This window comes from Eschrichtius robustus, chromosome 14 (assembly GCF_028021215.1).
Source record: "Eschrichtius robustus isolate mEscRob2 chromosome 14, mEscRob2.pri, whole genome shotgun sequence".
Taxonomy (NCBI): domain Eukaryota; kingdom Metazoa; phylum Chordata; class Mammalia; order Artiodactyla; family Eschrichtiidae; genus Eschrichtius; species Eschrichtius robustus.
Genome location: NC_090837.1, coordinates 18,577,354 through 18,601,207, shown reverse-complemented (window position 1 = coordinate 18,601,207; position 23,854 = coordinate 18,577,354). Strand labels below are relative to the sequence as shown.

Sequence of the window (23,854 nt, the reverse complement as noted above, 5' to 3'; positions counted from 1 at the left end):
ACAGAAACAGTGAGTAGATGGGAGAATGGATGGATTTTGGGTAAGTATATGGTGGATAAATGGAAGGTTTGTTGTATGAGTGGATGACTGGCCAGATAGATGACAGATGGATAGATGGGTAGATAGATATTTGAATGAGTAGATGATGGATGGATGGACGGACTGGACAAGTGGATGGCTAGGTGGAAAGATAGGTAGCTGGATGAATGAATGAGTAGATAATGGATGGATACACAGATGGATGGATAAGTGGACAGACAGATGAATGGATAGACAAGTATACAGAAAGGTGGACAGATAGGTGGATGGATGGATGAGTGAATAGGTAGACAAATGAATGAATGGATAGAAGGATGGATGGATGGGTGAATGGATGGATGGATGGATGGATGGATGGATGGATGGATGGATGGATGGATGGATGGATGGATGGATTCAATACAGAGGAGACCCTCGGCCAGGCAGCCAGCAATACTCACTCTATGACCTTCCTCCTCCACCGCTTGTTGTCACTGGGGTGCTGACGATAGGTGCCATAGTCAAAGAGCGAGTCCATGGGCGCCTTCTTGGGCCCAGGCACCACCGAGGACTCATACAAGGTGGACTCCAGCAGGTCGATGGGGTTGGGCACCCCCTTGCGGAAGGCGCCCTGGAACTTCATGCGCAGGTTTGGTCGCCCATCGCCTGGGCCGGCGGGGCGACCACTATCGGCCGGAGAGGGTGACGGGGAGCCGTCCTCCCCCTCGAACAGGTTGGCCAGCGAAGAGAGGGGGAAGGCCTCCCCGCCGGGGATGCCACTCTCATCCCCGGGGGGCTCGGCTACCTCCCCAGGCCCCACGCGGGGGCCTTCACTGGGATCCGCCATGCTGCCCCTGGACCCGTCTGCACTGCTCGGCCTGCAAGGGAACAGGAGGGGAGTCAGGCCGGCTCCAGGAAGCCCCCTCCCACGTGGGCAAACAGCACTGCTGCCAGCTTCTTCAAAGCCACCGTTGTAATGACAGGGGTTCAGGGTGGCCACTCCCAGATGTGGTTGGCCGCCAGCCCCCGGCAGGAGCTGCAACAGAGCCTCTTTCAGGGACCTGGAAACATGAGTCTGCCTCGGGTCCAGCTACCCTGGACGTTAGCTGGAGGAGAAAGGGCGTCAGAGTCACACTGGGTCCCCAGATCTGGAGCCTGGGGCTTACTCCTGGCCAACCAAGCCAGCTTCGGGGCCCCCAGAGCAGGGTTCAAGTTCCAAGCTCCACATTTAGCAACCATGTGATGCGAAAGTGGATGGTTCACAGCCTCGGTTTCCTCACCTGTGAAATGCGGATGCTGAAGCAGAGAGCACGTGTTCCAGTGGCCAGTGCCGTGCCTGCCACACTGTAAGCACCTACTAAAACATAACCATCAAATCTATGCTTCAGGGACACTAGGTGCTCAGAAATACTCATGAACCCACTGTGGGAGTCAGTAGCCCTCAATTTCCCAGTACCATCATTATGACCCCATTTCACAGAACAGGAAACCAAGGTTCCGAGAATTTAGTTAACTTCCCACAGTGCTCAAACGCTGCTCCCCAGTGCCAAGTGCCGACCCCTTCCCTCCCCTCTTTGCCTGGTTAACTCCTGCCCACCTGCGATCCCAGCTCATGTCCATTCCTCTGGGAAGCCCTCCCCGACCATTTGTTCATGAGATTAGTTAATTCCTGAGCTGTGAGCACCAGAAGATAGGGAATGCATCTGTCTCGTTCACTGCTGTGTCCCTGACACCTAGAAGGGTGCCACATGGACACACGACCTGATGACAAAGGTATTATTTGTTCCCATTTGTCAGATGAGGAAAATGGAGCTTTAAGAGGGGAAGTCACACAGCTTGTAAGGAGAAGAGTTGGACTTGAACCCAGCTCTCTCTGGCTCCCAGGCCCAACTTTTAGCCAGGAGAAGGGCAAGGGAGGGGCAAGGCCCTGCTGGCTGTCAGCCCCCTGCCCTCTGCAGCACGCCACTGGGAGGGCTGGACACCAAGGGCGAGTTTCCTGGAACTCCTACCATCCCACCTGGGCTGCAGGAAAATGTCTGGAAAGCCCTCTTTTCTATAGCTCTCCCTCCCCACACATTAGCAGAAAAACAAATAAAGATTGGTTCCCACCTTGTTTGTTTTGTGGCTGCCAGGAGGGAAGGCTAGGGCACTGCAAGAGGCCTCTCTAGGCAGGCGCAGCAGGGCACACGGAGGGTCAGAGCTCCTGCCGGGGACAGACCCCCTTCTAGGCACCAGAGGGTAGGGAGAGCCTAGATTTTAGAGGCTTCCAGGCCTGGGTTCTAACCCCAGCTCTGCTATTTATGTGCAGCATGACCTTGAGAAAGTGACTTTAGCTACCTGAGCCTCAGTTTCCTCATTTGTAAAATGGGTACAATAGTAGTAGCTTTTTTCATACGTTTGCAGGAAGAAGTAAATGAGATCAGGCACGTCCAGTGTCAACCCTGGGATTAAACTGGGGCCTGTCAATGATTATAATCAAAGGAGTAGGTAAGGGTTAGGAGCACAGTTGTTGAAATCAGATATACCCGGTTCCTATCTTGGCCCTGGTTAATTAGCAGCTGTGTGATCCTGGACAAATCACTTCCTCTCTCTGGGCCTCAGCTTCCCCACCTGTAAAACCAGGGTAACCACACCTCCTCCTAAAGCTCTTGGGAAACACCAGTGCCCTCAGGAGTTTGAAGCACCCACTTGATGCCAGCACTTAGTACGACTTCAGGAGACATTAGTTCCTATTCACCTGCCAGGTGGGAAAGGGAGACCCCTAGTGGCTGCCACACGAGTCTGGGCTTAGTGATGCAGGAATGGGGGTACGTGGAGGCAGGGAGGGTGTCCACTGGGGTGCAGGCATTGAGGGGGAAGATTAGACTTCCCCTGGCACAGTCCTGTTCACCTCAGTGGGGACCCAGGGTCAGGGGAAGAGGAGGCATTGGGCACGTGCTTCTGCTGTCAACACCCTCCTTATTACTGCACCCCGTCCCAGGGCCCCATGGGGGCAGGACAGCCCCCGCCTTAGGGGGGGCCAGAGGAGGCAGCTGCTCAAACCCCCGCCACGCCTGCACCCCCTGCCCTAAGAAATCTCAACTCAGATGGCATCCAGGGTTTCTGGGGACTCCACAACAGGGGGTCTGCAGTCAGCCAGCCCCAGGTTCAAATCCCCCCTCAGTCACTCACGCACTGCTTGTAGCCTTGACAAGACACACAGAGATCAATATGAGCATATTAATTACGGTGAAGTAGTAATTTTGAACTAAACTCCCATCATCATCGTGATTATGTGGCTCTGAAGGGCCCAAGTGCTTCATACACGCACTCTCATCCGGTCCTCACTGCAACCTTAGACCAGCAGTTCTCAGCCGGGGGCCCTTCTGCTCCCCAGGGACACTCGGCAACGTCTGAAGACATGTTTGGTTGTCACACTGCGCAGAGGAGAGAGAGCTACTGGCATCTAGTGCGTCAAGGCCAGGGATAGTGCCAGACATCCTACAATGCAAAGGACAGTCCCCACCACAAGGAACGACCCAGCCCAAAAAGTCAATAGTGCTGAGGTTGAGAAATCCTGCCCTGGAGGTAGGTACTGCTATAATTCCCCTTTCACAGATAAGGAAACTGAGGCTCAGAGAGGTTAAGTGACTTGCCTGAGGCCACCCAGCAGGTTAGCAACAGAACCAGGATTCAAATCCTGGCAGTTGGCTGCGGAGCCTGGGCTACCCTAACCCCTCAGCTGAAGGCATGGCCTGGGAGCCAGGCGCCACACCAGACCCTTAGAATATCTTGTTCAAGGTGCACAACAGCCCTGGGAGGTAAGGGTTATTACTATCAGCTCATGCTAATCTCTCTGAGCCTTGGTTTCCCTACCTATAAAATGAGGGTTGCAAAACGGCTTCTATCCCGTAGAGCTGCCGTAATGGGCAAGTCAGGTGTCTCTTGGGCACCTAATAAGCACTTGACAAATACTTTAATCATCATCGTCATTATGATACGGTCCCAGTTTACCTGTCCTCCTCGCCACCGCACCTGCCGGGCACACACAGGTGGTAGTACTACAGCCTGGCATTCACGGCCCAGGCTAACATTCACTAAGCCCTCCCAGCCTCTCCCTTGGTTAATCGGCCAGAGCCTGGTGAGCAAAGCTGGGCTACTGCTCCCATTTTACAGCTGAGGAAACTGACTCTGAGTTGCCACACAGAGAGTGAATGGCCTTGAAGAAGGCCTCTGGACTCCGAACCTTGGACTCCTTCCACACCACACAACCCAAGTGTGTACAGACACCACCGTGCACGTCCACACACATATACCCGTGTACACGCACGTGCGTGCACATGCACACACACACACACACACACACACACACACACACACAGCCTGCTCTGTGGCCATCCCCACCCCAAACACTGCCCTGTTCTCTGTGGTTGAGGATAGAGTTCACTCCCGGTTCTAATTTGCCCTGTAGGCTGTTATTACACATTCCAAACCCATGCCAGATTTAGAGGGAAGGAGGGGTACAGGGCAGGAGAGAGGCTGAGTCCTCCTTCATCTCCTCTGTGTGTAAATATCGTGTCGGTTTCTTCCTGTCTCTCCCCATGTGATCAGGCACACGCGGGCGTGCCTGCTGTGAGCCCCTGGGAATGCCTCTGCAGCGGGTAGCACCCAGCTGGCACCAGGAGCATGTCTGGGGCTCAGCGAAGGACATTTACGCAGAGCGTGGACATCCCCACACACTGTGTGACCGCTGTGTTCATTTAACGCAGCAGATTTCAAATGTTTTTGTTTTCAGCGTCAAGGAGCAGGACTGGAAACCATTCACCTATGTATTTACTCAACAAATGTGTATTGAGCGCCTATTGTGTGCCAGGTCTTGGGGACACAGATGTGAGCAAGACAAAGAACTCCTGCCCTGCTGGAGCTGACCTGGTGGGAAAACAGAAGAAACAGCTAGACAAAGCAAGAAGCTGAGGCATGTCTGGTGGTTAAGAGCTGGTTAGACCAGAAGGGCTCGGGAGTGGCCGAGTTCAGGGGTGCAGGGGTCCCGGGTGGGGTGAGGAGATACAGTGCTGAGCCAGGGTCCCCAAGCCGTCCTCTCTGCCTGGGTCAGACTCCAGGCTCTCCAGAAACATGGCTGAAGGTCATGCATTCTGCTCTGATGGCCCTGCGGACTCAGTCAGAGCAGCCAAACCCACAATCCCTCCCCCCTAAGGAGGGGGCACCTGGTAGGAGCTAAGGGGGCATGGAAAGAACTTGCATTTTGATGTCAGACAGATCAGGGGGTTGGCTCCCAGACTCACCGCTCATCAGCTGGATGAGCTTGAGAGAGTTACTTAGCCTCTCCGAGGCTCGCTTGCCTCACCTTTCCTTGAGGAACTTAACTGGGTCATCGTGAGGATTATATGAATTGAGTCAAGCACCTGGCACAGAGTAAGCCCTCAGTAAACAGTAAACCGCAAGACTACGTGAATGGCAGGTGCCTTCTGAGAATCCCGGATTCGGCAGGGGTGGGGTGGAAGTCTCTTGCTCCATCCCCCTGTCCCCACGCAGAGGGTAGAAGAAGGGACCCATCCTCACCGTTACCCCGTGGCTTTGCCTGATCTCATGGAAACCCTGGCACGTAATGTCAAATCCCATCCTCCTGATTCCGTGACCAAGGAAAGCTGCTTAAATCTGGGGGCAAGTTTAGGCGTGCAGGGGCTGCTCCATCCCAGGGGGAGGAATTCCAGGGAGCTGGGATCAGTGCACTCCATCTGCTGAGTGCCACCTGCTTGCAGGGCAAACAGGAGTGGAAGCTCAGGGAATTCACAGTCTAGGCGGGAAGGCAGATGGCTTTCCCCCTCCAGGCCTTTGCCTGGGCTGTCCCCTCTGCCTGGGCTGTCCCCTCTGCCTGGCATGCACTTCCTCCACTAACCCTTTCTTTGAGTGTCATCTCAACCAGCACTTCCTCTGAAAAGCCCTCCTGGCAGCCCCCAGTCTAAACTGGCTCCCTTGTGTTCACTCTTAGAGCAAATTGTGCCCCTCTTTATAGCGCTTCTCATGATTAGACTTTGACCTTTACTTATATCATTCTTTTATTCATCTTCTCCCTTCTCCTCTAGAATTTTGAGTTCCATGAAGGAGGGACTATTTTGTGTCTGCTGTCTCCCCAGCATTCAGCATCGTGCCGAGGCATCAGTAAAGTCTTACACTGCAAGGCAAGGTCCCCTGAAGTTCTGGAAGGAGGAAGGCGGGAGGAAGCAGCACTAAACTTGACAGGCACAGGGAGAGGCTGCAAGGAGGAGGGCTTGACAAATGGAATGGGATACAAGAGCAGAGGAGACAGCAAGGTCAAGGGTATGAAGCTGGGAAAGAGCAGGGGGCACTGAGGAACGGTGCAGCCTGAGGCGTCAGAGAAGAAAGGTAGGAAGGAAGAAAAGATGGGTGAGTGGGTGGGCGGATGGGGAGGTGGGGAGGAGGATGGGGATGGGTGCCAAGGTTTGCTGGTGCCAAGAGAAAACACCCGCTCTGTCCAACCCCCCACCTTCCAGGTGAGGAAACTGAGGCTCAGAGAGGTGGAGTCACTCTTACAGGGTTGCCCAGCTCCTTAGAGGCAGAAGCGGGTCTAGGATCCACGTGGCCCCAGGACCTATGCCTTCAGTGCATACTTTACAAGGACCAGGAGACTCGAGAAGAAAAGGGTGGAAGATGGGGGTGGAAGAAGAATGGTTCAGGGTGAGTGGTGGGGACCAGGGGCCCCAGAGGCAAACTGCCCACTCACCAGTTGTGTGACCCTGGGCAAGTCACTGGCTTTTCTGTGCCTCTGTTTCCTCACCTGTAAATGGTGATGATCATAGCACCTATCTCCGGATTGTTGAGAGGGTTAAATGAGATAGCACCCAGCAGAGAGCACACACCCAGTAAACGATGGCTGCTGTCAGCATCATCAGTATCATTGCATCATCATTATTAGAAGATGGATGAACAGACAGACCGAGGACCAAGGAAGGTATGATAGCCAGGGAGGGCGGAGTGGCTGGGCCCAGAGCCTGGGACTCTGGCAGCCACCTCAGAGCAGCTGCCACTGGGAGCTCAGCCCCTTGGCCAGGCAAAACCCACTGCCTGCCAGGCTGCCCGAGGCTCCCTGGGCCCTGGCGGGCGGCAGCAACAGGGGGCATCACGCCATGCCGGGCACCTTCCCCAGACAGCCTGTATTTACCTAGCAGGTCTCGGTCCAGCCCGCTTCCTGTTTGCTGCACAGTGGCTGCCTGACCAGGGCTGACAGAGCCCCAGTGTCCTGTCGGGTCCCCCCACCCAGGAGGGTGCCCAGGCGGGGCAGGGCTGGGGTGACTCACTGGGCCCCACAGAGGGCAAGGTCAATGTGACCACGGCAGTTACTTGGTCATTCTGCAAGTCCTTGGCCGGAGGGATTCCAACAGTGCACACAAATACCCCTCTGAGCTCTCACGGGCACGCATTTGCTTCCAAGGTCCCCGGCCCCAGGGTGGGAGCCACCAGGAGGCAGTGTGGCTGAATGGTTTAAGAGCACACGCTGAACAACACAGAAGGCCACATGTGATAGGATCCCATTTACATGAAATGTCCAGAATAGGCACATCCATAGAAACAGAAAGCAGATGAGTGGTTGCCAGGGGCTGGGGGGAGTGGGGGGGACAGTGACGGCTAATGGGTAGGGGGTTCATTTTGGGGGTGATGAAAAGGCACTGAAACTAGACAGTGGTGATGTCTGCATAACTCTGAACGCTCTACAAAGCCACTAAATTGTACAGGTTGAAAGGGTGAGTTGCATGTGAATTACATCTCAATAACACTTCCCAGCTTGGTGACCTCAGACAAGTCACTTCCCCTCCCGAAGCTTCAGTTTCCTCGGTGCAACAAGGGAACGTCGTGAGGTTAGACGCTCATAAAGGGTCCAGCACAGGGGCTGGCGCACAGCAGGGGCTCAAGGACATGAAGTCCCTGTCCCAGGAGGCTCCGGCTCCTTCTTCCCTTGCCTCGCCCCCTTCCATCAGAGCACAGCCCTGGATTCCACCCTCTAACTCAGCCCTGCTCAGAGCATGATGCTACCCAGATCCAGCTAGGAAGACGGAGGCCCCTTCTCCCTAGCCCAGCCCCTCTCCTGGAGGACAGTCACAGCCACAGAGAGCCCCCCCCCAGAGAGGATTCTGTGGCCTCAGAAACTACCCAACCTATATCCTCTTCCCCACCTGCCACTTCCTGGCAGGGCGACCGGGAGCAAGTCATCTCTCTCTGGGCCTCAGTTTCCTCATCTGTACAATGGGGTAAACAATTACTGCCACCTGGGAGGGGTGAACCCATATTTGCTTTATAGTTATTGGTTGGACTCTACATTCATGCTTTGAATTAAAAAATAAAATGGTAGCTCTTACACCAAAAGGCTGTTGTGAGGATTGAATGATAATGGAAGATAACTGATTGAGTTGATAATTCAAGAGTTTAAGACAGCGCCTGGTACATAGTAAATGTTAACAAAAGGCAGCTGCCTTTTCATTGTTAATATTCCCTCAATTTACAGCTGGGGAGACGCGACCCAGGACTTGTGACTCTACGCGAAGACCTGGCCTTCTGAAAGGGTTTTCTCCCCTCCTCGTTTCCATCTCTCTTCCATCACGGCCCCACTTCCTAGCTGGGAGACTGAGGTCCAGAGGAGACAGGATACCCACCCACCCATACCTACACACACCCCTCCACCTCATACCCACGTGCAAAAGTCCCGAGGTGACCAAGTCAGAGAAGAGAGCAGACACCCGTGGAGTGAATGGGTCGGGCAGGAGCCGGGAAGGGAGCCCCAGGCAGCAGAAAACCAGTTTGAGATCCTCTCTCTGCCCCAGCCGGCCTCACCACCAGCCTATGCCAACAGTAGGCTGTGTCTCTGGCTAACTGCTTGGAATTATGGCTGAGAGTAAGGCCTGAAATCCCACATTAGCAGTGCCTGCCCTCCCATTGGTACATGTCACACAGCATCTTCTATCTCTTTTAATCCAAAAAATAACTCTAGAAGTTAGATATCATCGTCTCCATTGTCAGATGAATAAACCACGTCTGGGGAGAATGGAGGGGAGGGGCTGACATTTATCCAACACCCATCATGTGTTGAGCACTCTCGCGTTTACTTCTCATCCCCATTTCACAGATGAGCAAACTGAGGCTCGGCGAGGCCAAGAGACCCAGCTGAGGTCACAACTCACCAGGAAGGGAATGTGGCTAGGATTCCAACCATCTGCTTTTAAGCCCATTTGAATTCATCCCTTCAGGGTCTATGAAGCCCTCTCCCTGGGGTCATCCTTCTAAATGCCACGCCCCTTGGAAGTCACGGGGCAAGCCGACACAAAAAGACTTGGAGTTTCCATTGTGGCTTTGCCACTTAGTAGCTGTGTGACCCCAGGCAGATTATTTGAGCTCTCTGAGCCTCAGTTTCCTCATTTCTAAAAGCGAACTAATCACAGCACCCACTGCTGGGTTGCATGGTCATTGTGGGTGTCAGAGCCTCATAAAGTGCAGCCCCCCAATGATGGGAACGCAGACACAAGGTCCAGGAGGGCAGGGACCTCTTCTGTTCCAGTCACCACTGAGTCCCCACTGCCTAGGACAGGGCCTGGCACATAGTATCTATCCAAGATATACTTGCTGAATGAATGAACAAACGAATGAATGAACGCATGGATATAAGTGAAAGGAATGACAAAACAGCTAAGTCATTCTCCACAGGGCAGACAGATCTCCACAGCTGAACCTCTACCCAGCTAGCTAACTTTCTCCCTCCCATCCTTTAACATAATTTATTGAGCACCTACTGCATGCTGGGTTCTCTGACCTATGAGGTTCAATGTCCCCCCATGAGGGCGGCAGCTATCATGAGTCCATTTTGCAGATGAGGAAACTGAGGCTCAGAGAGGCCAGGACACTCGCTCAAACCCGAGTCTGAATCTGAGCAGGCAGGGTTCTCCTGATGCCCCCGCCTTGCTGATTCATCTGTTCAATCACGCATTCCTTCCTTCCTTTACCATTCACTCTGTCCACAGGTATTCCTCAGCCCCCTCCTCTCTGCCAAGGGACACAGGGACAGGAGTGAACCGGGCAAAACCGGTCCCTGTCTGAGGTCAGTTGGCCCCTTGCCCACCGGGGTCCCCCCTGAGCCTGTGGAGCCCATCGGGGACACACGTTGGAAGTAGCCCCCCCATATATACCCTTGACGAGCTGTCCCAGAAGGTGGTCAGCCCTCCAGGTCAGCCGGTGGAAGCCAGGCCACTCCACCCTCAGGGAAAAACAGGCGTCCAGTGAGACTGAGGAGCCCTTTGTGTGGCGGCAGGCAAGGGCGGGGGCAGGAGGGGCGGCTGTTACTCACCACCCAAGAAAAATAAGCGTATTCCCGTTTGGTCAATGGCCCTCCTGTCTGCCCCGCCACGCCACCACCTCCTTCCGTAGGCTTTCCCACCCTCTGACCTCACCTGGAGCAGACCTGTGAGGGCCTCCTATGCCCCTGGTGTGCTGTCTGTGACCATCCCTCACAATTGAGGAAACATGCTCAGAGACGCGGGGTGACCTGCTTGAGGTCACACAGCCTGCAGTGCGCAGGGCTCGGAGCAGAAAGGGGAAGCCGATGACCAGGAAGGGGCTCAGAGGTGGGAAGGAAGTCAGAGTCACAGTGAAAGTGAGGGCCTGGCCTCCCTTCCTCATTCCTGCTCGGCCAGGGTGACAGCTCAGCGGGACCCAAGGGCACCCAAGGCAGGGGGAGTCCAGGCCGGGGCAGGAGTGGCAGCCAGAATAACCCAAATCTCCCCAACTGGCAGAGCTCTGACCTCCAGCAAACCCCGGGTGGCAGCCCCAGGAACACCGCAGCAAGTGGCCGAGCTGGGATGTGAACAGAGGTGGGTCAGACTCCAAGAGGGGAGAGTCCAGTGGCCTTCCAGGAAGGAAGCTGAGCCACCCACTGAGTTTTCAGGGACCCAAGTCGTCCAGAGTCACTGGGATCTGGCTTTCAGGTCCAGCTCTTCCATAAGCCAGCGGGGAATCCCTAGGCAAATTACTTCTCTCTCTGAGCCTCAGTTTCCTCAGCTGTAAAATGGGACTCAGTATTCCTGCCCTGCCCACCGCCAGTGGGGGTGATGCCGTGACACCATCAAGGTGACTGTCAGGCAATAGACACTGGTTACACATTGAACAGTCCGTGTTGCTCTGGAGACTGTCCACAACCACCCCACGAAGCAAGCACTAACATTATCCTATTTTACAGATGAGGAAACTGAGGCCCAAGGAGTAAGGGAACTTACTGAGAGCTGGGATCTGAACCAGCTGGCCAGGCTCTGGCCCTGTTTTTAAGCATTACGTTAGGAAATCAGGAAACTCTGACGGTCCTGGAGCTCAGTCAATGCCCGTAAATACTTTGTAGCTGAAAAGGCAGCACCCCTTGTCCAAATGCAAGTCTAGCTCTGCCCCTGCTACCTTCCACCTGCTTTCCTGGCACAGAGGGGTTCTCAGAGAGATGAGCTGGAGGAAAATGCACCCTGGCACAGGCCAGGGGACAGGATGAGGAAGAAGATAATGCTCAGAGCCCCATCTGTGTGCCTTGGACTGTCCTTGCAAAGAGGGGGTTGACAGCCTCATTTGACAGATGAGGAAACTGAGGCTCAGAAAGATGAGGTGACTTGCCCGAGCTCCCCTGGTGAGAAGGCAGCAGGCCTCGGATTTAAACCCAGGCCTGTCTGAACAATTCAGGTTCTTATCTCTAAACTGCAGACTATCTTCCCATGACCCCAGATCCAGACAAATGGAGACAGGCCACTTTGGAAGTTAAGGGCATGGATTTCAGAATCAGATAAATGGAGTTCAGATCCCAGCTCCGGCCCTTCCCAGCTGGGCAAGCAACTTCACCACCGTGACCTCAGTTCCTCCCCCTCAAAAATGGGTACAATCCTAGCTTTGCATCCAAATGTACTGAGTGTTGGGCTCAGTGCCTCGCACAGAGTAAGTGCTCAATAAATGTTCGCAACCATCGTAATGACCACTAATGCAGCCCACGCTTGGCTAAAGCCAGAAAGAATCTTGCACCCAGAGTTCAGAGCGGCAGCTGCGGGGCCCAGGACCACAAGCATCTCAAGAGATCTGAATTAATCTTTAACAGGTGAATTCCGCCCCAACTTGGTGACGCAGAGCATTCCAGAGGGCTTGCTGGCATGAAATGTTCCCTTGGCTCCCCAGATCGTGTGTGTGACAAGAAGAGGAGCTAGTCCCTGGGTCCCCATGAATTGGGGAGGGGCCTGGAGTGTCTTTCCCGGAGTCAAATGGGAGAAACTGAGGCAGACAGCAGGCCGGGGGCCTGGGAGGGGTACAGCCGCCTGCTCCACGTGGCCCCCTCCCTCCTGGGAACACACGAAGGACCTCAAAGGACTCCGGCCCTCTCAAAACGATGTTTTCGGTCACTCAACCGTGCAACAGTGATTTATTGAGCACCACGTGCCAGGTGCAGCGAGGCCAAGGCTTGCGTGGTTCTCTCCCTCCTACACCTTCCAGCCGCCCCTGTCAGTCCCTACCTGGGGCCTCACACCTCTGGCCTGGAGGACTTCCCCTGCCTGGGGACCGGCCTCCCCGCCTGGTCCCCACTCTGCGGACCTTTCCAGACCACACATCCGGCATGTCCCTCCCAGCCTGGACTTGTAGGGTTTCTAGGTCTGACCCAGCCCCTGCCTGTCTGATCCCCTGTCCTTCCTGTTCATGTCACACACTCCAGACAAAGGGGACAATGTCTCAGCTCTCCAAACCCTAGTTTTACCACCTGCTGACTGGTAGAAGTCAGGTCTTTACCCAAAAACCTTTTTGCCCAACATCTGCATTTATTCCTCCAGGTGAGGCTCAAGTGCCACCTTGATCAAGCCGTCCCGGGTACTGGATCATCACAGTGCCACCCCCAGCGCGCTCTCCTGGCCCCCATTCACGGGCAGGACACCCTTCCCGGCATCCAGCACAGTGCTCCCTTGCTGGGCGCCCTCAGGTCTGGTGTGGGTGCTCCTGCTGGAAGCCACAGCTGGCATGAGGGGCAACCCCAGGGTCAGGGAGGCAGCCATGGGAGAGGGGCAGCCCTTCCTCCCATCTCACCGGCTCTCTTGGACCGCTCAGTTCACGCCCCTCGGGCTGGGGCTAGGCTGGGTCTGAGGTGCCTCAGTGCCCAGCCCAGGGCTGGCATAGGATGGCTTTCCCGGAGGGTTCGATGGACAAAGGAAATGGCTGAAGCCCAGCTCACACCTGATGAGGTGGGAGGGGTGTCCACAGGCCCGGCCCGGATATAAGGCATCTGGTCTGGATTTAGCTTGGGGAATCCCAGGCATCTTCACTGGGGCTCTCTTGCACGCTTTTTCCTCAGGTGCCCGTTCCCTAAACCTCGGAAAACTCCACTTCGGAATGACCCCACCCTGCTTTCACAAACGTGAACCTGACTGGCCCATGACCGCCATTTGCCATTTGTCTTGGGACCCCCCTCCCCGCTCTGATTGATCAATGAAGGTGGGAATAGGGGCCCCTAGCCTTTCTGGTTCCCACTATTTTTCAAACAGTATGATGTAGAGAAATGCGGAAATGGCCAATCACCTTTCTCACCCCCTTCCATTAAGAAGACGTTGGGGCAACAACAGCACGAGCATAGTAACAGCTGGGGCTCCAGGCACGGCGTGGGACCCCCTCACACGTCCACTGTCCTCACCCCAGCCCCGGGGGTCACCCTCAGCCAACCCCCATTTTCCAGATGAGCTCTCTGTCCCTCAGGCAGCTGAGGGAGCAGCCCAGGGTCACACAGTAGTGGGGTGGCAGAGTGAGGGTTCGGGCCCACACAAGCCCCACTTTTAACCTCACAGATGACCTTGGCCAACCCTCGTACCTGACCTCTCAGAAGAGGCCACCTCTTCACCCCGCTGTCCCCGCCCCAGAGATAAAGTGGCAAAGCTTAAACCCTCCAGTGGGTCTTAGCGTCCCAGATCAAAGCTCACACACGACACCACGCCCCTACCCCCCCTCCCAGCAGAAGCCCTTGTTGTAGACACTCAGCAGCCATAAGCCCACCCCCTCCTGGGTAACTTCCAAGACACCCCTTGGGCACCAGGCAGGGAGGACGTTGGAGCCGGACAGCCCTGGGTTTAAATTCCACTTGGCTACATCCCCGACCTGAGCCTCAGTTTCCTCATCTGCAAAATGGGGAAGACAGATGGAGAAACCCGCTGTGGCTGGGCCAGGCAGGGGTGCCTGTGGTTGGAACGGCCACCCATGCGGGGAGGGTGGGGAGTCTCTCCCTGTCCTCAGAGACCTCCTAGGAGTCTCCAGGGCAGACCTGGAGGGGAGGTTAAAGATTTTCCTGCCTCTTGCGGGGAAAGAGCCATCCCTCTGGGACTCAGTAACTAAGAAGTGGCCTTTGGAAGTTCCAGGCTCCCAATTCCCTCCCAGAGGTGGGGGGCAAACCTCAGCACCCCAACTCCCTCTTCCAAGCCCTCCAAAAAGGAGGTGACTCCGGGGTGGGCTGCAGGGCCTTCTGTGTTTGCTTCCTGGGCTTGGATATTGGGGGACCTGGGCCTGCATCCCCGGAGCCCACGTTGGCGCCCTCTTCGCAGGTAACAAAACCGAAGCCCAGAGAGGTGGTGCCCAGCCCAAGGGCCCCCCGCGGGTCCCGCGCCTCCCGCGCTCCAGGCCACCACTCCGCAGCTTCCAAGATGTGCCCGGGGGCGCGCGAGGTCCTCGGCTGGGCCGTCCCTGCCAGGGTCCCCGCCCCGAAGTTCCAGGCCCCACTCACCTCCGGGAGGGCTCGGCGCCGGCGGCCGGGAGCGCGGCGCTTCCTGAATCCCGGCAGCCGGCCCAGCTCCCGCCCGCCCGCCGGCCGGCCGCCGCCGCCGCCGCGTCCCTCCTCCCCGGGCTCAGGTTCCACCTCGCGCGCCGCCCGCGGAGTGCACCCCGCCCACCCCGCCCGCCCTGCAGCGGTGGCACCGAGCCTACCCCGCACCCGGGATCGGCTCCCCTGCGGGGCGTAGAGGCGGGCCCTCAGTTTTCTCACCTGGAAAGTGGGCGTCATGATCCCTGGTAGAGGGGCAGGCGCTCCGTGGAGGGGGCTCTGGCTGGAATCCTGAGATCATGGGCTGCTGACCTCGCCAGCCTGGGACTCCTTCCTCATCTGTTAATGGGCATCTCGCTGATTCCTCCCCGCTTTCGCTCGTTCATTCATTCAGCAGACAATTCAGAGACAGGTCTGCGGCAGGTCCCGGGCCCCAGGTATCTCCACGTCCAGGATGGGAGACACCTGTGTTACAGACAGTGCAGGTCCAGGACTAAATCAATGTGAGCTCCTCTTAACTTCACCTCTACCCAGCGCCTAGCACGGAGCCTGGCACTGAGTAGGAGATCAACGAGTGCTTTTTTTTTAACAGGTGGCGAAGGTAAGCCCCACCACCCAGACACACCTTCTACCCTAGACACTTGAATACCTCCATGGGACGGGCAGCTCACTTCTGCTGGGACTGATTGGAAGCCTCGAGCCAGACTCCCTGAGCCCAAGCCCTAGCTCTGTGACTCACTAACTGAACAGCTGGTCCCTTCTCTGTGCTTCAGTGTCCCCTCTGTAGAGCGCGGTGCAGATATGTCCCCACCTCACAACACAGTGAAGATGCGGGGAGCACCAGGTCTGTGCAGAGCTCAAGGAGCATTCTTAGCCCTTTTTATCGTTATTGTTTTTACTAAACTGCGCTAACTCTCCCACTGGGAAGACAGTGGGGTACGTCCTCCCTCCTGAGCTTGCAAGTAGAAATAGTTCTACTATTCTACTACACCATGGGGTGTCGGTTCGGCAGCTAGAAAGTGGAATTTGAGAATCACTGGAGACAGAGAACCTTAATGGAAGTGATGTGTTCAAACCACCAGTTTGAGGACTTCCCTGGTGGTCCAGCGGTTAAGACCCCGTGCTTCCTCTGCAGAGGGCATGGGTTCGGTCCCTGGTCAGGGAACTAAAATCCTGCATGCCTTGTGGCCAAAACGAACAGACCAAAAATTAAAATAAAATTCAAACCACCAGTGTGAAACATTTACCAAAAAGAAACCTTAATAATGAACTCGCTGAGCAAGGGGTGGGGTGGGGGGGTGTCATGTAAACCTTCCTCCCACCAGGCTATGAGGTAGGGATTGCTGTGCCCATTTTACAGATGGGAAACTGAGGCTTGGAAGGTAGTGTGGCCTCTCCAAAGCTCCCTCCATGAGGGGATGGGGAAGAGAAACTTTTTACTCTGGGTTTCCAGGATCTTAAACAGAGCAGACAGGCAGCTATCTGGCAGTGAGGAATGTAAACAGGGGGCCCCTCATACTTCCCTGATGGAAAGCCCATCTGTTGGGGGCCTTCTGGGCTGGGGCTGGGGCTGGGCCAGGTTGGGAAGCAGAGGAGTCATGGGCATAACTAGTCTGGAGCCCATTTCTGCAGAAAGACCCTTCTCAAATGGAAAGAAAATGACAGGGATAATTCAGGTTAGTAGGAAGGTGATGGAGGGGACGAGAGAAGACAGGGTCGGGGAGGGTGTCTGCTCTTCTCCAAAGTTAGGGGGAAGAGGCGTGAGCCCTCAGCATCCGTATGGTTAACCCAACTCCCTCCTGAACCCAATTTCATGGACGGGGCAACTGAGGCCCCAGGCAAAAAAGTGACTCATCTTGGGCCAAGAAGCTGGATCTTGGCCCCTATGCCAGCCGTGGGTTCAAACTCTGTTTTGCCACTGATGAGGTGGGAGCTGTGAGCAAGAGCCTCTCCCTCTCAGTGCCTCAGTCTTCTCATATGAAAAATGGGTATCAGTTCCCACAAGGCAAGGACCACGTCTGTCTCATTTGCAGCTGCAGGACCAGCCCCTTGGCACTTAGTAGATGCTTTTAAAATACTGTTTGATTGAGACTTCCCTGGTGGTCCAGTGGTTAAGACTCCGTGCTCCCAATGCAGGGGGCCCGGGTTCGATCCCTGGTCAGGGAACTAGATCCCACATGCATGCTGCAACTAAAGATACCGCATGCTGCAACTAAAAGATCCTGCATGCCGCAACTAAATATCTGTCACGCCGCAACGAAGATCTTGCGCGCCACAACTAAGACCTGGCGCAGCCAAATAAATTATTTTTAAAAATTATTTAAAAAAAAATACTGGTTGATTGAGCTGGAGGAAGGGGGGAATAGAGTTACAGTTTAATGGGTACAAACTTTCAGTTTTGCAAGATGACAAGAGTTCTGGAGATGGATGGTGGTGATGGTTGCACAACAATGTGAGTGTTCTTTGAGCCACTGAACTGTACACTTACAAATGGCTTAAGATGGCAAATTTTGTTATGTGTATTTTACCGCAATAAAAGAAAAACTGGGGAAAAAATACTGGCTGATTGAAAGCGTGCAGGCCTGCCTTGCAGGAAAGGGGGGAGTGGGAAGAGAAAGTGAGGTGCTCGGGGCACCCAGCAAACACTCGGTGGTTTGACTAAATATGAACAAGGGCCACTGCTAGAATGTGACTGCCATTATTTCACTGTTTTTTGTCTCTGGTGAAACTCTCCAGCCTCTGCCTTGGAAGAACGAGAGACTCTCAACAGAAGGAACTTTTCCTCTTAGGGAAGGAAAAATTTTCAAAGCCCTTAAAACGGGCAGAGAGTCCCATAGAGGCTATAGGCAGGCCCAGCACCTTGTCCCACATGGGTCCCAGAGTCCCTAGCAGGGGCACGGCCACTTCCACTAAGGGAGGTTCCTCGGCAGCATCGAGGGTCTACACTTAGTAAGCGCCTACTGTATGCCAGAATCAGTGCCAGGCACTGGGGAGAGATCGGGAGCCAGATGGGTCCACATCTCAGGGACTTTATACCTGGTACATCTGCCCCAACCCCCGGTTATAAAAACAAGACATATGCACCTGACTTTACAGTTAGCATAGCCCTCATGCTGCCACTTCACCTCCTGACAGCCCGGAAGGGAGGGGTTCCTATGCCATTTCCTACAAAAGGACACAGAGAGCCCACGTGTCTGAGATCCTACAGCTGGCAGCATTTGAACCCAAGCTGGGCAGATTCTAGTATAGCAAAGTCAATGAGAATACGGTCTCAAAAAGACAGATCATAATATGTGTTAGCAAAGATGTGGAGAAGCTGGGACCCTCATACACTGCTGGTAGGAATGTAAAATGGTGCAGCCACTGTGGAAAAGTTTGGCAGTTCCTCAAAAAGTTAAATACAGAGTTACCATATGACCCAGCAAGTCCACTCCTAGGGATACAGCCAAGAGAAATGAAAACATATGAATACCAAAAATACTTGTATACAGGTGTTCACAGCAGCACTATTCATACTAGTCAAAATAGAAACAACTCAAATGATGAACGGATAAATGAAATGTGGTATATCTATACTGTGGAATATTATTTGACAATAAAAAGAAAGAAGTAATTCCCTGGTGGTGCAGTGGTTAGGACTCTTCCACTGCTGAGGGCCCAGGTTCGACCCCTGGTCAGGGAACTAAGACCCCGCAAGCCACGTGGTGCCGCCAAAAAAAAAAAAAAAAAAAAAAGAATGAAGTGTTCACGCCTGATACAAAGTGGATGGACCTTGAAGACATTATACTGAGTGAAAAAAGCCAGACATCAAAGACCATATATTGTATGATTCCATTTATATGAAATGTCCAGGAGAGGCAAATCCATAGAGACAGAGAGTAGACTAGGGACTTCCCTGGTGGCGCAGTGGTTAAGAATCTGCCTGCCAATGTAGGGGACACGGGTTCGATCCCTGGTCCAGGAAGATCCCACATGCCGCGGAGCAACCAAGCCCACGTGCCGCAACTACTGAGCCTGCGCTCTAGAGCCCAAGTACCGCAACTACTGAAGCCCGCACACCTCAACGAAGACCCAACGCATCCCAAAGAAACAGAAAAAAGAAAGAAAGTAGACTAGTGTTTGCAAGGGGCTGCAGAGGCTTGGAGCAGTGATGGCTAAAGGGTATGGGGTTTCTTTTTAGGATGACGAAAATGTTCTAAAATTGACTGTGGTAAGAATTGCATCTATCTGTGAATATACTAAAAACCATTGAATAGTTCACTTCAAGTGAGTGCATTGCATGGTATGTGAATTGTATTTCAATAGAGCTGTTACAAAAGATTAAAAAAAAAAAGAAGAAGAAGAATGTGGTCTCTGGAGTCCAAAGTACCTGGGAGTGGCTGTACTGTATTTCTAAGCTGTGTGACCTCAGGCAGGTGACCTTGCTTCTCTGAGCTTTACTTCTTTGTCTATAACATGGGGATAGCAACTGTCCCTACCCCTTCCCCTACCTGGGAAGAGTAAACACGATCATGCTCATGAGGGCCGGGCAATGCCAGGACATAGTAACGCTCAGTAACTAGTCCTGTGTGGGCACCGTGCTTCCCCCACCAAGACCAACATCCCCTTCTGAGCGCTCTTATGTTTACCCTACACTCTCCCTTACACTTCTTCCTTCCCGCATCTTGTGAGGTTGGCATTAGTGTCTCCATTTTACAGATGAGAACTACTGAGTCCAGCAGGCAGCAGGCATCACTGGCATGGCTCTCCCCTACACTCCCAGGCAGAAACTTCCTTCCTCTCTGTTCCCACACCCCATGCTGTTCTGCCTCTGCCCTCTCCCCTCCTTCTCTCCCCTGGGCACCCCCTTAGCCCTGCTGGTGTCCTTGTAGCTCCAGGGCTTGGCTTAGGCCAAGAGTTGGTGTCTAGGTTCCTGGGGGCCTGAAGTGCTCCTCAGAGTTAGGGATGCAGCCAAAACCACCACGTGGGGCTGGATTCCTGCAGACCCTGGCCATCTCAGTCCCTCCTCCCAATACACCTCAGAGGGGTGGGTTTCTCCAGCCCTTTTCACAGATAGACAAACTGAGCCTCCATACAGTGAAAGCCCTTTGCCTGAGGTACCTGCTGGTGATGCAGTCAGGATCTGAACCCAGGACCGTCTGAATTCAAACGACACTCTCCAGCCCCTCTAGCAGCCACTTGGCACTGCCCCCTGTGCCTTAGTCCCCTCACCTCTGACATGGGAAGCCCTGCTCACATCCACCTGGGTGAGATCGGGGAACACGGGGTTGTAGGGGTTGAGAATTCTGGTTGGTCTTCTGGCTTTTTCTCTGAGTGCCAGGGAAGGGCTCAAGTCGTGATGTGGAGAAGAAACAATTGGGGACGAGGGTGGGGGAGTACCAGGGCTGGCCTATGTGCATGTATGCAGCACCTGCTGTGTGCCAGGCACTGCATAGGGCTTGATCCTCACCAATCCCTCCCAGCTACAGGAGAGGAACACACTCAGAGAGGTGAAGGAACCTGCCCAAGGTCACAGAGCCAGGAGGGTGTGGGGTCTGATGGTCTTCCTCTGGGGGGCTGCCCCAATGGACAGCAGGCCCCCCATGAGATCACATCCCCCCACATTTACCTAGAAGCCACAGAGACAGGATACCAAGAGGCTGGGGACACTCAGCTGGTTTGTTCACCTCGGTCCTACAAAGAGCTGGCTTTGTCCCAGAGACCATTAGGTTCTTCTGGAATTCTCCCTGGGGCAGAAACCTGAGGCCAGGTGGGGAGGAAGCCCTTCCCCTCAGACATCCGTTGCCATGGGAACAGCCACCCGCAGCCCTCAGCCACTGGCCGTGATTCCAGTCCGCTGCTGGGCAGCAGGCCTGGTGGCCTGTGGGTGTGGCCAAGCCACAGCTGGCCACGGGCATTTTGGAATTAGCCTTCATCTGGAGCTATGGCCTAGAGAGGGCGGGGAGCCTTGGCGCCAGTGGGGTTTGAGTAATTCCAGGTTTCCCAGCTGGGGCCCCTGGGTGGGCTACTGGGGACGCGTGGAGGCCCCTGGGATGGTGACCGAAATTGTGAGGGGGGTGGTGAATGAGCACGTTCCTGAGAGGTCCATGACTTTCACAGAGGTCTGGGACTCCCTCCCCCGCCACTCCTCCACCCCTGCCCACCAGCACATAGGTGATGAAGGCTCAATTCTCCCAGCCAGGAAGAGGCAGAGGTTGGGGCAGGGGAGGGAGCAGCCGGGACCCGTTAAGATCCTAGCTAACAGCTTTTTAAACTGAGAATTGGCTTTGTCACCCTCTACTCACAGAGGCTTATGACTTCCCTTGCTCTAAAATAAAAACCAAACTCACACTGGCCTCAGCATCGCTAGGTTTCCTCCCTCACTGTCCTCCCCCCTCGATCACCAGGCTCCAGACACTTTGGCCTCTCTCTGTCCTTAGAACATGGTGTTTTCTCTCCTGCCTCAAGGCCTTTGCATCAGCTGTAGCCGGCTTCTTTTCTTGGTCTGCTCTTTCTCCCTCTTCAGATCTCAGCTCAAATGTCACCTCCTCAGAGGGGCTCTCCCTGCCCTCCCCCATCTAAATCTCTTCCCGTGGACCGTGAGCCCCTTGAAGGGTGCAGCCTTATCTGACTCGGGGCTCCCATATAGTAGGTGTTCAGCAAACAGGAGTTGAATGACTTGCCTTCCAGACACTCCTCTCTGGGCTAGGTGGAGAGCTGATTGCTATCATCATCATCATAGCTGCCCTTTATCACGCACCCTCTAGGTGCCAGGCCCTGTGCTAAGTGCTTTGCACATGTGGTCCCATTAGATGTCACAGGGAGAAACCGGAGTGCCCACTTGTGGGTGGAGTGTTGATTTCCCTGGAATTACGAATACAAACCAGGGACTGGATCCAGCGACAGGCCACTGTAGATTGACAGAGCTAGAAAGGAGCTTTGAACTGTCCAATCTCCTGACTTTATAGATGGGGAAACTGAGGCCCAGAGGGGAGAAGGCACTTGCTCAGAGTCACACAGCAGATTAGGGCAGAGCGAGGAATCCCGGCCATATTGCACGACCTTTTCTGGGGTGTTCCTGTGGATGTGTTGCCGTGCACCCTGCCGTATCTTTCAAAACAAGAAGTGAACATGCTACAGTTTAACTGCATTAGGGGTCGGGTTGCCCCTCAGGAGCCCCTGGCAGGCCATAGCATCATAATAAAAATATTAATAAATGCCAATTATTGAACATTTTCTGTGGCAGGCATTTTACACACATTATCTTATGTAATCCTGCAAGGTAGAGGAGTTCCTGTCCCATTTTAGCGATGCGGAAACTGAGGCTCAGAGGGGTGAATTGACTTCCCTGGATCACACAGCTACAAAGTTATAGAACCTGGGCTTGAACCCAAAAATTGTGAGGTGATGATGATGGTGATGGTGCTAGTGGTAGTAGTAGCAACTGTAGTAGCAGCAGCAGCAGCAGTAGTAGTAGTACTAGTAGTAGTAGCAGAAGTAATAGGACATGCCTTTGACCAGCGGCTGACGTGAAGTCAGAATCCCAAAGCACCCACTTAAGAGGCTTCAAACTTTTCCAACAGTGTTCAAATAGGGCTCCTCACGTAGCCCTTGGAAACCACCCCGAACACGTTAGCGAGGCAAGGCACACACCTTGGGCTCTGGCTGCTGTTCGGGAGGTGCGGACAGGCGGGGACTCCCAGCTCTGTCGCAGCGGCGCGGTGCTAACAGCGCCACCTACCGGAACCCGTGGGACCTGCAGGAGGTCAGCGCGCAGGCGCAAGGGCGGTGGGGCGCGCTGCCCGAAGATGCAACGGCATGAACCAAAGGAAGCCATCAACGAGCCAACTAAACCCAGGGAATGGAATCCTCCTCCGTCCTCCTATTAAGCTTCTGTAAATGATGATCATTGGATCAACACTGAACGATTAGCAGCCAAGCGCCTGCCTGGGCAGTTTCATTGACTCTCAGTGAGCTAGGAACTGTTAGTATCCCCATTGTACGGATGAGGAAACTGAGACTCAGAGAGGTGAAGCGATTTGTCCAAGGTCACTCAGCTGATAAATAACAGAGCCAGGACTCCAACACTCGATACATTGCCATACGCCCTTCATCACATACCAAAAATAGCCATGCAGTTTTATTTAACACTTACGAAGACAGCTTACTACGTTGCAGACACTTCTAATTGCTTTACAAATAGTAACTTTTTTCCTTTTTTTTTTCTTTCTTTCTTTTTTTTTGGCCATGCCACACAGCTTGTAGCATCTTAGTTCCCGGACCAGGATTGAACCTGGGTCCTCGGCAGTGAGAGCTTAGAGTCCTAAATACTGGACCACCAGGAAATTCCCTACAAATAGTAACATTTAATTTAAGCCTCACAACCTGTGAGATGGGTATTAGCAAGACCCCCGTGGTACAGAAAAGGAAACAGAGGCTTTTTTATGGAGAAGTGAGCTTCAGTTCCTTGTCTGTAATAGAGATGTATTAAGACGGATTTGAACTATTGCTTATGAGGTTTAACTGAATGCAGCAACGAGTGAAGAGTCAGCCGTTGTCAAACTTTTGGGCTCGCTCAGGTTTCTGTGGACCATCAGGTTAACCTGGGTTACATCCGGGGCTTCCCACAGTGGGAGTGTCCTGGCAGGATGTGTGCTGGAAGGCGGGCTCACTCTGTCCGCTGGCACCGGAGTGGGCATGACTGGGGGGAGATATGGAGTCAGATGTGAGCTCCCAGTGCCCCCAGTCCTGGCAGGATCACCCTAGCCGAGTCCTCTTGAACCCCTGGGGGGTTCAGTTTCTTCATCTGATAAATGGTGCTCCTGATGCCCACATGTCAGGGCGCTTGTGAAATGACGCATATGAAGCACTTGTGCAGGGCCTGGTATACAGCTGGTGCTCAATGTGTTCCTTCCTCCCTGCCCCGGGCAGAACTCAGTCCCACTTTGACAAGGATGAAATGAGAAGGCATAGATGCACTGCTGGCTTTGTTTCTGGGGTCAAAAACCCAAAGGGCTCCTGGGGCCAGGCAGGTACCAGGACTGAAAG

At 54.1% G+C, this 23,854-nt stretch overlaps 1 protein-coding gene across 1 annotated transcript in view; it reads right to left on the bottom strand.

Moving 5' to 3' along the window:
• The window catches only part of TRPV4 (transient receptor potential cation channel subfamily V member 4), a 37,100-nt gene extending 21,963 nt beyond the window's left edge, over positions 1–15,137 (bottom strand). Inside the window, exons 1-2 of the mRNA XM_068562728.1 lie at positions 15,050–15,137; positions 480–896 (exon numbers count right to left, since the gene is read on the bottom strand). Coding sequence (XP_068418829.1) covers positions 480–865 — 386 coding nt within the window. The 5' untranslated portion in view covers positions 866–896; positions 15,050–15,137. The remainder of the gene's footprint in view (positions 1–479; positions 897–15,049) is intronic.
• Between the last annotated feature and the right edge of the window lie 8,717 nt (positions 15,138–23,854).